The sequence below is a fragment of the Trichechus manatus genome, unplaced genomic scaffold, assembly GCF_000243295.1.
Source record: "Trichechus manatus latirostris isolate Lorelei unplaced genomic scaffold, TriManLat1.0 scaffold00009, whole genome shotgun sequence".
Classification (NCBI taxonomy): Eukaryota; Metazoa; Chordata; class Mammalia; order Sirenia; family Trichechidae; genus Trichechus; species Trichechus manatus.
Window position 1 is genome coordinate 14,484,987 of NW_004443945.1, and position 14,915 is coordinate 14,499,901.

The following is a 14,915-nucleotide window of genomic DNA, read 5'->3' on the forward strand; positions in this document are numbered from 1 at the left end:
AGTCTATTTTGTCAGAGATTAATATTGCCACTCCTGCTCTTTTTTGAGTGTTGTTTGCTTGATATATTTTTTCCATCCTTTGGGTTTTAGTTTGTTTGTGTCTTTACATTTAAGGTGTGTCTCTTGTAAGCAGCATATAGACGGATGGTTTTTTTAATCCAATCTGCCACTCTCTGTCTCTTTATTGGTGCAGTTAGTCCATTTACGTTCAGCGTAATTATTGATAGGTATGAGTTTAGTGCTGTCATTTTGATGTCTTTTTTTGTGTGTTGTTTACAGTTTCTTTGTTCCACTTAATTTTCTGTGCTGAGTCGTTTTTCTTTATGTATTTTCTTTTCATCTTTTTCATTTTTGTTGATTCTGTATTTGCTGAGTCTTTATATATTTCTAGTTTTTTATTTTGACTCGTAGGATTGTTAGTTTCCTTTGTGGTTACCATAATATTTACCCCTATTTTTCTAAGTTTATATCAGTCTTTTATGTCTTTATATTGCCTTGACTTCCTCTCCACATGAAAAATCTATGTTTACATTTTTCAGTCCCTCTTTTTTGTTTTAATGTTGTCATCTTTTACATATTGACATCTTTTTCCCCATTCTCAGTGTTTTTAGCTTTGACTTATTTTTGTGACTTCCCTATCTGGTTTGATAGCTGGTTGCTCTGTCCTGTGTTCTAGTCCTGGGTTGTTATCTGATGTTACTGATTTTCTAACCGGAGGACTCCCTTTAGTATTTCTTGTAATTCTGGTTTGGTTTTTGCAAATTCCCTTAACTTTGGTTTATCTGGAAATGCCCTAATTTTGCCATCACATTTGAGAGACAGTTTTGCTGGATATGTAATTCTTAGCTGGCAGTTTTTTTCCTTAAGGCTTTATATATGTCATGCCATTGCTTTCTTGCCCGCATGGTTCCTGCTGAGTAGTCCGAGCTTAGTCTTATTGACTCTCTTTTGTAGATGACTTCTCATTTATCCCTAGCAGCTCTTAAAATTCTCTCTTTAGCTTTGGTTTTGGCAATTATGATTATAACACGTCTTGGTGACTTTCTTTTGGGATCTACCTTATGTGGGGTTCGATGAGGATCTTGAATAGATATCTTCTCATCTTTCACGATATCAGGGAAGTTTTCTGCCAACAAATCTTCAACAATTCTCTCTGTATTTTCTGTTATCCCCCCGTTCTGGTACTCCAATCACTTATAGATTATTCCTCTTGATAGAATCCCACATAATTCTTAGAGTTTCTTCATTTTTTTAAATCTTTTTATCTGATTTTTCCTCAAATAAGTTGGTGCCAAGTGCTTTATCTTCAGTCTCACCAATTCTGACTTCCATTGCCTCAAATCTGCTCCTCTAACTTTCTATTGAGTTGTCTACTTCTGAAATTTTAATCTTCTGGATTTCTGATTGCTGTCTCTCTATGGATTCTGGTAGCCTGTTAAATTTGTCATTATGGTCTTCTCTAATCTTTTTAAGTTCCTCTATTGCCTATTCTGCATTTTGATTAATTTCCTTCCTGATCTCTTGAAGAATTCTGTATATTAATCTTTTGTATTCTGCCTCTAGTAATTCCAAACAATTTTCTTCCTCTGGAAAATTTCTAGATTCCTTATTTTGGGAGCTTGCTGAAGCCATCATGGTCTGTCTCTTTATGTGACTTGATATTGACTGTTGTCGTCTAGCCATCAATAAGTTATTTATTTTATCTTTGCTTACTGTGTCCTAGGTTCTTGTTTCATTTTGCTATGCCCAGAGAGGCTGCTCATGTGAGCTCACCTGATCACCAGCACCCATGAATTACCAATGTCCTGCCCCCAGGTGGCCAGACCTGCCACTAAGTATGTGAGCCCAGGAGTCCGCCCACTCTTCCTGTATAGATTCAGCTCAGGTGTCCAGGTAGTCAGCCACCAAGTGTGTGGTGCAGGCTCTCACCTACAGTTCTAGGCAGGCATGGATGATTGGTGTAGGCACACGCATCTGGCTGCAGCAGGGGGACACAGGCTGAGCAAGGCAAAGGGCCGACAGCCACCCTCGAGTGTCCAGAAAGAAAGCATGTCCCTGTTCCCTACGGTGCATAGATTGGTGGGTTTTGCAGCCAGACTATGGGCACCAATGCTGTTGGCTTTAAGGACTGGGGGGCACCTCTTATTCTTGGGCCCCTATCGCAGGTGGCTAGGTGGCATGAGTGGAACCACCAATCCTCAGGCCCCTGATGTGGGTAGGTGAAGACCCTGCTTAATGGACAGAGCAGTGTCAAATGTCATGAACCTACCACTTCACAGCTGCAACAGTTGAAATAAGACTTCTGGTATATACCCTGTCATACTGCGGTAATGAGGGTCTACACTGTTGAAATGGGCCTACATAAGTCTATGTAGAGGTAAAGGCACTCAAAGTCCATGGATCCCTTATGCCTGTGTCTAGGCAAAGGAGCTGTGCCTACCCTGAATTCCTGGCTTAGGGTTGCCAGCAGATTATTTTTTCCCATTTGTTAATTTGTTCACTCTCTAAGGCTGGGAGAATGGCTCAGGGAGCATGATGGGTCCTACTTCCGGCCCAGGGGACTCGGCAATTGCTGAAGCTGGTCCCAGACCCAGTGCAGAGCAGGGAGTGGGGAGGTAAATGGGAGAGAGGTTTCTCCCTAAGGGAGGTGTCTTTGATCTGCACAGCAGGCCAGATGCAAGTATTTATCTTTCGCCAATCGACAGCTGCTTCTCACTGGTTCTGGATGGCCAAGTAGACTCTCTGCCGCTGGGTCTCTCCCGATGTGGAAAACTCCTTCCGAATGCTGCTGCTTGCCTGCCTCACTGTGCACCACGAGCTGATCAAGCATGAAGGGCTCAGGCTCTCGCCAAGTCAGGTCTGGCAACTCCTTGCTGCTTCCGAACTGTCTCTCCCTCCCCCTTCCACTCAGTCCAATTTCTCAATTTTGCCTTTGATGTTCAGGGCACCTAGATTGTCATATATAATCAATTAACTTGTTTTTCCAGGTCTTTGTTGTAAAACGGACAACCGGAAGTGTCTGACTATTCCACCATCTTGGCCCTGCCTCCCTGTTTCATTGGTTTTTGTGTTTGTTCCTACTCCAGGACAACACTGATCATAACCAAAGTTCAAATACAATAAAAGGTCCAAAAGATCTTAAATATATAAATTTGAAAATATAAACTTCTGACAATGTAGAGCAAAGTTTATCAAACTTTTTCTGTTAAGTGCCAGGCAGAAAATACTTTATGCGTTGTGAGCCATAGGATCTCTGTCACAACTACTCAAATCTGCTGCTGGGACACGAGAGCAGTCATAGACAATATGTAAATAATTGAGCTTGACTGTTTCGCTAAGAGTTGGAATTAACTCAACAGCAATGGGTTTCTTTGTTTGCTTCCAACGAAACGTTTTAAAACAGGCAGCAAGCTAGATTTGGACTATGGGCCATAGTTTGTAGCTGCTCAACGTAGATGAAAGAGTCAAAGATATATTCACAATAATTTAAAACCTGTACTACAAATAAATATTTTAAAGACATATATAATACATCAATTTACAAATATTGTTTTTTCCCACTTATTTCATAAAGCTACTTTACTCAAAATTTTCATTGTATCTTCTACATCAATATCTCCATCATTACTAAAGTGACTCATTGAACTCAGCATTCTCCAAAGTCAATATTCTTCACTTCTGAGTTCTTTGAGATAACTGAACTTTTCAGTCCATGTTTACAGCTGTTCCTGGAAATTTTACCCCCAGTCACACAGTTTATTGTTGTTATTATTGTTGTTTGTCCCTTCATCTTATGGGTATATTTTCATAATCTCTAAGAGCTAACTGCTTCCATTACTACTTTTAAAGTAATTTTGCAAAGGTTTGCTTACTACAACTTTCAAAACTTGTGATTGTAAGGCCACAGCCCCGGGAATTCCTAGATTGATGTTAAATTTTATATCTCCTTTTTCATAAATTCTATCAGGTAACTACTATAGGTATCCAAAACTAGAATTATTTGAGGTCATTTCAAGTTATTGTGTCTTCTCCAAGCACTAGTTTGTAGTTCAAAATAAAGAAACTAAGGGTGGCTTCTCATAATAAGGAAGATTTCAAAAGGACTCAAAAAATTAGATTAACTTCCTTTTATTAGAGGGATAATTTCAGTTAAAAGAAAAACAACTATTCGTATATTCCAGAATATTTACTACTCTGGCTTTGTAATTTATTTTGATGTCTGGTAAATGGGTCCTTCTTTTACTCTTCTTTTTGAAAACTGTTTTACTATTGTAAAATTTCTTCCTTCCATATAAATATTCTAATTTTTTTATCCAGTTTCCTCGAAAATCTTGGTAAAGTTTTTATTGGAACTGCAATACACTTATAGAATAGTTTTAGGAGAATTGACATCTTTACAATGTTGAGTCTTTGCACCCATAAACATAGTGAGTCTCTTTATTTACTGAAGATCCACCAAAAAAAAACCAGTAATAGACCTATACGGCTTTACAGGTAAGTTTTTTAACTTAAATTTTTACACCTTAACCTATGATTCACCCCCAACAGGTCCACGGATAGGTCTGTATTTTAATTTAATTGATTCCCTTTGTAATTGTTTACATTATACTTTATGCATTTAAAAACATTATTTTGAGGAATAGTCTATAGGCTTCAACAGACTGTCAAAGGGATCCATTGAAAAAACAGATTAAAGACTTCTACAAGATAGTCCCAAGTTCTATATGTTTTTTCAGAAAAAAGCAAAACCCAGTTCTCCAACAATTTCATGAAGCTAATATAACCATGACACTTTCCACTCTTCACCTCCATAACTCCTCATTATTCTCACTGTACTCAACACTACTTCCTTGGGAAGGTATTCGTTATCCTTGACTAGGTCAAAATCCCTCCATTAAATATTTTCAAAGCACCATAGTATATTGGACTTACTACAGTTGCAGCTTTATATTCATTTATATAATTACTTGATTAATATCTACCTCTCTAATTAGAATACATAATCTATGGGGATTATTTCGTCTGTTTCTGCAGTTTTATCCCCAATATGTAGCATAGTGTGTGGCCTATGGCATGTTCTCAATAAATATTTACTGAACATTTGAATTACTGATGAATAAATAAACATGTATTGCACATGTATTATTTAATAGGTGATGGAGCAAAAATATAACATAAAGCTGAATGTGACCCAGTGCTTATCATTAGTAAGAAAAGATAGACATATATCGACATTTGTAGACATAAAATCAACATGTAAACAAACTATAATATGAAGAAAAATGAAACATATACTAAACAAATATATAAGAAAAACTGGTACTGGAGCATAAGGAAGAGGCATTAATTGTGAATGGTGTTGGAATGACTTCATAGAAGAAGCACATTTTTCAGTTTTTCAACATCGTGTACATCTTGGCCTTGAAGGATATGCAAAATTATGATAGGCAGAAAATGAAGAATGAATCCCAGCCTAACATATTTTGTGTGCAAAGCATGAAAGCAGACAGAGAATTCAGGATATTGAAAGTATTTTCATTTCGCATAAGGTGTGCATAGGGGAAGGAGGAGGAAGAAAAATGTAGTAGAAGAAGCTGGAAAAGCAGCTTGGGGGAGAATGCCTTGAATTCCAGGCTAAGAATTATTTTCCCATATCATCTCATATCCAGCTTAGTTTATATGACATCACAGGTTATAGAAATCAGTAAAACAATGGTGAGAAATATTACAAAACTATTTCAAATTAAATCATATATTTGGTTCACTGTTTAGGCTAAACAATATTTCTTCAAAACTATTTGTTACTGTTGCATACACACACACACAATTGGAAGACTATCAAAAGTCACATGAAGTTCTTTACTTAATATTAATTCTTCACCTTTAATACATATATTTAATATAAATAATTTTACATCTCTATTTTATGATGTCATCATAACCAATACCTGAAAGGCAATTAAACTCAGAAGGTCAATTTCTTAAAAATTTTTTAGAACTTTCATATAATCACTAGATACAGAATCTTTGGAACGGAAATGATTATTCCATTCAAAAAATGAAATAATCTTGATGTTAGAGACTGAGATTAAAAATAAGTTAAAAAGTACACTTGTTTATTACTGACACTAGGGAATGTTTCCTGGTCAATATGTAGATACCCCTCTCTGACTTTAAGGGAAAATGTGTTTCATTGCTTCTCTGAAATTTGGTTCTTGAAGAAAAGTATTTAACAAATTCAATTCTGGGAAAACAAAAGAAAAAGGTAAGATATAGAAGAAGCACTTTAAGCCCATTATAAATATTTCACCAACTGCCTTCTGCCTAACCAAAATAAAATATCTCTTTCAAAAAGACATAAGGGAGTAAAACACTTTTAGCCACTTCTGCCTGGGTAAAAGACCATAAGCTCGTCATAGAAAAAAACAGTAAAAGGAAAACTCTGATCACATTATTTACATTTTTTACAGTTTGAATGAACTTAATTGTGCTTAATCTCCAATTGGTGTAGTTTCTGTAAGCCTTTAACTATTGCATGATGTAGTAACACAACTGCTATTTATCTTACTAACTACTAAGATATCAGAGTAGATAATAATAAGTAATATATGTAAATACCCAAAAGAATGCTACTTTAAAAAGCTGCATATAAATCACAACTTTTGATTGCAGGATATCTTGCACTAATTCCCAAATCTGGCTAATCATCACAATCACCTAGAAGGCTTTATTTATTTGTTTATTTTTAATAACATAGAGAATCTGAATTCACCCCAAACTTAATGAATTTAAACTTCTAAAGCTGGGACCCAAGAATCTGAATTTTTAAGAAGCTCTTAGGTGATTCTAAGAACTACTAGCATACAAAATTCTTCATGATTTGAACCCTGTTTTGCTCTATAGCTGCTAACCAAAGGTTGGCAGTTCAAATCCACCAGCTGCTCCTTGGACACCCTATGGGGCAGTTCTACTCTGTCCTACAGGGTTGCTAGGAGTTGGAATGGACTCAATGGCAATGGGTTTTTTTTTTCAGTTTGCTTGTTTTCTTTTTTTTTTTGTTTTCCCTCTACAGCATAATCCATGGCTACTCTAATCCATCCTCCTCTAGCATTTACACTAGAATCATAATGCTCTCCTGCAGTTCCCCAAGCACATCATGCTCTTTCACACCTTTGCACATGTTGTTCCATCAGCTGGAGTATAAATTATCTTTTTTTTTTCACTTACCCTGTTTTTTAGCATGCAAGACCTTGTTTAGACTTCAGTAACGCTGATTCCCAGTGTGCAGAGCTAAACATTCACTCTTACGTGGTACTTCTGAATAATATATTATATTGTAATTATTTTTATGTACAGTATCTATCTGGAACCATTTATCTTTTTCCAGCGCAGCATCTGACACATACTAAGTGTCTTAGTTATCTAGTGCTGCTATAACAGACATATTACAAGTGGATGGCTTTAACAAACAGAAATTTATTCTCTCACAGTTTAGGAGGATCAAAGTCTGAATTTAGGGCTCCAGCTCTGGGAAGGCTTTCTCTCTTTGTCAGTTCTGGGGGAAGGTCCTTTTCATCAATCTTCCCCTGGTTTGGAAACTTCTCACACAGGGACCCCAGGTGCAAAGAACACACTCTGCTCCCAGAACTTCTTTCTTGGTGGCATGAAGTCCTTCTCCTCTCTGCTTGAGTCTCTCTTTTACATCTCAGAAGAGACTGACTCAAAATACAAACTAATTCTATAGATGGAGTCCTGCCTCATAAACATAACTGCCTCTAATCCTGCCTCGTTAACATCATAGAGGTTAGGATTTACAACACATAGTAAAATCACATCAGATGACAAAATGGTGGACAATCATACAATACTGAGAATCATGGACTAGCCAAGTTGACACACATTTTGCGGGGACACAATTCAATCCATAACACTAGGTAATCAATTAATGTGTGCCTTATTTAAAACTCAGCTGAGGCATTTTTAATGAGTAAGAACAACTCAGTATTTCAGGGAAATCTATGTTGGGGGCAGGGAGGAGATTTACCTTTAGACATGGTCCTAGCCCTGGCTTCATTACCTATTAGCTACATGAAACTGTTGGCAAGTTATTTAGCCTGAGTATCAGTGTCTACATCTGTCAAGCTGGGATTTTAATATAGACTTCATAGAGTTACCAAAATGAATATGCTAAAGAACTATGTGAAACAGACAAACTTCAAAAATACAGACCTAAAGCAGCTTAGATTATTATAGCTTTGGACAATCACAAAATGGGAGCTGGATAAATTGATGAAAATGGAATTACTGTTCAAGAAATACATTTTTACTATTAGCTATATAATAAAATATTTACTTATTCTAATATGAGAATGTTTAAAGAATATAAAGAAACACAATTCTTACTTTATAACATTTATAACTTAAAATGAATACCTGGAATTTAGTTTTCAGAAATAATTTTATAAACAAATAAATAGAAGGTAGGCAGATAAGACATCATCCCCCTCAAATTGTAGTCAAAAAGAGAAGCAAATGAGATGACCAGAGAGAAGAAGTCTTAGAACTCTGAAGGAGATGAATTAGAAGAGAGGATTTCAGAAATAACTCTGGTCTGTGGTTCAGAAAGAGAAAGGAAAGCTCCTCGAAAATTATAGACCAGAAATCTTCAGTGTAACAAGAATGTAAGATGAAGAAGACAAACGTTCTCTATTAATTTTAAATTTTTAAAACTGCATATAGCACATAACAACAAGAATGAATTCGTTGTCAGAGAAGCTTTAATGGAAAAAATAGCCATTAATCCAGAATTAATTTTTAAAACATCCAAAAGTCTTTTTATCTATCATCTTCTAATCCAAAATTCAAAGCAGACTGAATTACATTTATTATTGAATTAAAGCTATTTCTTGATCTTTGTTTATGCCAACCAGTTGTCACTTTATTGCAATAATTTAAAGCTATTCACAAAATATGTCATTTTAATGACCATTGCAATCTACTACATGATGTAATCTTGATTATTTTTCTAAAACTCATTCACAAGATACATAACTGAAGTCATTTAAAATTGAGGCAATGTTACATATAATTATGTTTTGCTATTGATTTTACTATTTTATTCTATGTTAGCTTTCACTGCCTTAGAGAAAACTCAGCTAAATAAAGACATTGTGTGCCATTTTAATACAAAGATTGCTGGTTGGAAAAGGGTTTATTAAAATTTAATTTTACTCCTTATGTCAAAGTATTTTTTCTTATATAAAAAAGGATAGCCTATGCAAAATCAGTCATGAAGAAATATTTATTGAATTCTTACTATGTATTAGGTATTTTGCTAGATGCCAGAGAAAAAACATTAGACGAGAGAAACACAGGCCTTGAGTTCAACCAGCTTAAATATAGCACAAGTTCCAATTTTAGAGCTACATATCAAGTATTAGGAGTAGTACATCACAAGATAGTTTTACTTCAGTTGAAGCTGAAACATTAACAAAATATAAAATAAAATGCATACAAAGTAACACAAAATGGATGAGGTGATTACCCTCATCAATAGCACAAAACAAAAAAACATTTGCATTACAGACAATATGTCAATGTTCTTATGAGTATTTCATCTTAGAGCCCCTAGTATTCATTCTCATTCTCTCCTAAAGTTTACATCACTTTTCTAACAGCCCATTCCTACAATCAAATCGTCTTTTCCACAGACATAACTACTACTTACAAGAGGCACAGAGGGTAAATGGTAAGAGCATTTCTGATATGGTGTCATTCATCATAGGGAGACTGGAATTTAAATATATGCAGACTATTTCATATTCTCAGAGTTACTTACTTCTGCCTCAACAATCTAAAAAAAAAAAATCACTTGTACAAAGTTAAAAAGATGCAGATGTAAGCAAATTTACTTTTTAAAGAATTTTTTAAATCTGCTAACAACCAAAACAAATGGAATCAACACTTTATTTTTAATGCTTCAGGACAATGTATGAATGAACTGCTGCATTTCTCAAATTATGTTTTATAACCTAATGAAATGCTCAGTGAAAACAGGATTCAGTAGTCATAATAAAAGTTGAGTAAACAGTGTATGCTCTCATTACAATACAGAAACCTGCTTAGTGGTTTTTAACTCAACTTTTCCAAAAGTATTTGTGCAAAGACTGAGTTTGGATGGTTAGCACTACTTCACATCTTCTGGAATTATTTTTCAAAGAAATACATTATGGAACATATTGCATTATTGGAGAAAGATATTTTACTGGGTAAATATGGTTTACACTACATGTACTAAAATTTAGGGGAGGATTAACTCTTTATTACTTCTCCACAAATTATCCTTGCTTCCTTTTTAGATTTCCGTGGGATAATTAAAGACGAAAGTACCAAACTCAAATCTAACAATTTTTCTGAGGGCATTCTATTGCAAGGGCTGGATTTTAATACATACCCTCCAGTATGCTATACTATCAGAGATAATAATTTAATCTATACAGATCAGCTTACTTACGTCTGGGGCTCCTTTTCATTTTGTTGTTTTTGCTGGGGCTGAAGAACGTTATTTACCAGTTCAGTGATCCCACTAAAGGGAAACCACCTGTTTAAATAAGCAAATAATGTGACTGAATAACCAAATGAATAACAATGTAGGTCAAATGTTTTCTTATCCATAATAATAAAAATACACAGGCACAAAAGCTACAGCCAATGAAAATGTGAGCTCCAATTATCCAGGCAGTAAGAATGTAGAGAAATTAAGATTTAACACTTAACCAGTCCACAGGCAGGCAGCAAAAAACTACATCCAGTCACTGTGTGGATGAAGTAAGAAGCTGCAGGCAGCTCTCTTACAAGCCAGAGAGTCAGAAAGCAGAAGACACACTAGCTGCAGCTTATTCAGTATTAGTGTAAGCTAATACCATCAAAGGTGCAGAAAGCAGAATGTGGCAAAGGTACAGAGAAGTCAAGCCTACTGCACTCTTAATAAATTTACTTACTGTGTCAGTTGTGGTTTGTGCTCTTCTTTGACCCTAAAAAGATAAGTTTGCACAACTGAGTGCAATATACTAGGAAAAAATTTCTATCTACAGATTTGTGGTCATATGACCCGGACATGAAAAATGAGGTTTGTTACATAGAAAAGCTTAGTGCTTCATCATATATTGGAATTACACATTTCAATTAATTTGAAACAAAAAAAGAGAAGTTGAATCATTTGTTCTTAACAAAGAGGACTAATAGTAAAACTGTATTGCTGTTTTAAAGCCATGATTTAATAGTCCTCAAGTTTTCTGCATATTTTTATTGACAGTGAAGCTTTTAAACCAATTGTTAAAGTATCATATGCAGTACAGTCACATTTAATTTACTGAAGTTAAGTAGATTTCCTTTTTATTTTTTTTATTTCTTCCTGAACATATATTGAAATAAAGGCATAAGTATTTTAAATAAAACATAGGTTTTTATAAATGTATAGAAAAGCCTTATAAATGAATTTATTTAGTGCTTAAATAGGCAGAAAAAGAAATTGGGGGGATTATGTATCCAATAAATCTAAAAATAACTATTAAAATAACTACTAAATTATTAATTATACTAAATTAAAACATTTATAATTTAAATTAAATTATTCATACAAATAAAATGGACTGAAAATGCATTTAAACTATAATCAACTCAGTGTTTCACTTTCAGTTCTGCAGAGTTCAACAGCACCTTGTCCAAAACAGTGTACAGAAAAAAATCCTTCTCTTGATAATCTGAGAAGAAATTAATTTTTATATTACCAAAATCTGTAAATTCATGGTTAGAAATTGATTGAGAAGTAGGCAGTCAATCTGTGGTGGGTAGGATGGGAACAATTAGCTATCCCTAACTAAAAAATCCTCCCAACTCATGCATCACTCTTATTGGGTCACCTTACAGATTAGTATTATTATTATTAATAATTAGTATTATTAACTACATTGCTTTAGTAAAATTAAAACACTAATACCTATTAGTGTATATTGTTTGCTTTCACAATTTTCAGGAAGTTAAGGGGAGCCTGGGACAGTGTGAATAAGTATTATAACCTTAGAAACCTTATGGTGCAGTTCTACGATGTCCTATAAGCTCGCTATGAGTCAGAATCGACTCGATGGCAACAGTTTTTCTGATCTGGTTACGTGTAGTAAAACTAAAATTTAGACATGTTAAGTACGCATTCAAGTACAAATTAAGAAATAAGAGCAAGGACTGAAATTCAGGCAATTTGATTACAGATTTCTGCTCCTAATAATTATGGTCTACTGACTTCCTACATCAGCATAAATGCAAAGATATAACGTTAGTTCCTAATGGAATTATTCAACACTTTAAATATTTCAGTTCCAGCAAGTTATTCTAGATTTTAATACAATTCCAGGAGAACTGGGGGGAAAAGGAAATTGGGGACAGGGATAAGAAACATGATAAGTTGACTGTAAATTTTACCTCAAAGAGAACATCCAAAATAATTCTGAAATGAAATAATACCAAAGACAGTCTTACCCAAACATTTATTAAAGCATATTATAAAGCTACAACAACTAAAACTTACAATATGACCCAGCAATTACACTCACCCCCAAGAGAACTCAGTAAATAATAACCACCAAAAGACATGTGTACAAGAATGTTCATAAAGAACTTTCACTACCAGCCATGATGAAATTAACTGGAACCAGACTTGCCCACCTACCATACACAACAAAAAACTGGCCAAAATTTATGACACAATTGTTTTCACACATTTGGCTGACTGTGAGTCTTGAGATAAGGGAGACAATCTACGTGAGCCCTCTGCATGGAAGCAGTTAATTTCCTGGGAACAATGCAGGGAAGGAAATACTAAGCAGAGCACAGGAGAGAATGGAATTTGAAGGGCGGAGTACTAGACAGGAGACAGCTATGCAGAAAGAGCGTCAAAACCCTGCAACAGACTCTTGAGTATGTTCTTGAATATTAAGCCACATGTGCATACTGTGACACAGCACAAGGCCAAGCAAAGAATCAAACTCAGAGCTGTAAGATGAACTCACACAATACTGACAGATGTTCAAACTAGACAGAGTAGAGTGTCTTTGTTCAACGTTGGGGACACTTATTAGAGATCCCAAATGGGTCACACTTTAGGAGTAGGATTAAACTAACACAAAAGTAAGGCATATACTAAATCTGCCATAATAGAGCATAAAAACACATGATAAGGTAAAATATGTGAGCTATAACAAAGGGGAAAATCAATCACTACAAACGGACACAGAAATGAGTGTGGTGTGATGGGTAGCTTTTGTGTGGCCTTCTTGCCATGGTCTCCTAACAAGTGATTGAGTGGGACTGTGCAGATAACAGAATTGTGGTCCACCAAGAGGACTGGTCAGTTTTGCCATCCTACTAGGATTAAAAGACAGCCAATTCCAGAGCATGAAGAGAATCCCACCACCGCCAAGGAAAAGCGCATCCTTTGTACCCAGCATCTCTGTGCTGAGAAGCTCCTGGACCCAGAAGACAGAGAGACAGCTGTTACACTGAAGACAGTGAGACGCGGTGCAGAGAAACAGTGGCAGGAGAGACTAGCAGGAGAAACTGGCAGGAGAGAGTGCAGTGGGCTTCCTGGCCCACGGAGCAACAAAGCTGAGTGCCTTTGGGCAGGAGGCTTGCTGGAGGAGTAGGGTGCTTCCAGGCACTTGGTGGAGCTAGGTTTGCCGACCCACAGAGCTAGAGCTGAGCATTTTTGGGCTGAAGCTTACTGGCGGAGCAGGGTGCTTCTGGGTACTTATCGGCAGAGCTAGAAGAGCTCTGTAACACTTTCCCCTGAGCAGGGCAGAGGCTGAGGGCTAGGGAGAGCCTGCCTGCAACCATGGCTGGTAAGAAGCTGTCCTGATGGAAGAACTGTATCCTGAGTGTTCCTGAACCTGAATTGTCACCTGTTACTTCCCCAATAAACCTCTAATTGTGAGTATTGTTTGTGAGTTCTGTGCGGCCATTGCAATGCATTCAAACCCAGCAGAGAAGGAGAAAGTGCAATGGGAGGGACAGCTGGTGTCAGAATTGGTAAAGATGGTGAAGAGAGGAGATAGGTCTGACCTCCACCTGACAAAAATCAGCCTTGGGCTGTTGATCTTGGTTGATTCTCCTTCCCCCTTGTGAAGAGAGAGGATGTCAGACTCTGCTCTCACACTGTTTTTATAGACACAAATAATGGAATTAGCAGACAAAAGCTTTTTAAAAACTATTATGAATATGCTCAAAATATAAAGGAAAATATAAACATATAAGGAGAGAAATAGACAATGTAAGAAAGAACTAAATGGAACTTCTAGAGATGGAAAAATACAAGATAAAAAATTTTAAATTCACTCAATGGGTACAGTAATACATAACAATATTGCTGAAAAACCAATGATAAAAAGAAAAATCTTAAAATCAGTCATAGGAAAAAAAAAGGAACAAAAATTAATATTACCACAGACTTCGTATCAGGAAAAATGCAAGCCAGAAGACGACAGAACAGTATCTTTGAAGTGATGGAAGAAAAAAAACCAACAAGCTATAATTCTATATCCAGGAAAATAATCTTGGAAAATGAAGAAGTAAATTCTATTTCTATATCCATACTGAAAACAGTAGTACCTAGAGAAAGCTTTCAAATAATGAGAAAACCAAAACCAGTAGATAAGGCAAGAAATATGGGAGTCATCTGGAGCAAGGGAGAATGAAGAAAACCAAAGACACAAGGGAAAGATTTGTCCAAAGGACTAATGGACCACAACTACCACAGCCTCCACCAGACTGAATCCAGCACAACTAGATGGTGCCCGGCTACCACCACTGACTGCTCTGACAGGGATCACAATAGAGGGTCCTGGACAGAGCTGGAGAAAAATGTA

The 14,915-nt window shown here is 35.9% G+C and overlaps 1 protein-coding gene across 8 annotated transcripts in view; it reads right to left on the minus strand.

Moving 5' to 3' along the window:
- The window catches only part of RIMS2 (regulating synaptic membrane exocytosis 2), a 647,068-nt gene that overhangs the window by 538,640 nt on the left and 93,513 nt on the right, over window positions 1-14,915 (minus strand). For 2 of the 8 annotated variants that reach the window (XM_023725993.1, XM_023726010.1), the window contains exons 2-3: window positions 11,001-11,033; window positions 10,514-10,600 (exon numbers count right to left, since the gene is read on the minus strand). The exons of the other annotated variants lie outside the window; for them this stretch is intronic. In XM_023725993.1, the coding sequence (XP_023581761.1) occupies window positions 10,514-10,600; window positions 11,001-11,033 (120 nt within the window). The remainder of the gene's footprint in view (window positions 1-10,513; window positions 10,601-11,000; window positions 11,034-14,915) is intronic. 8 annotated transcript variants of the gene reach the window in all.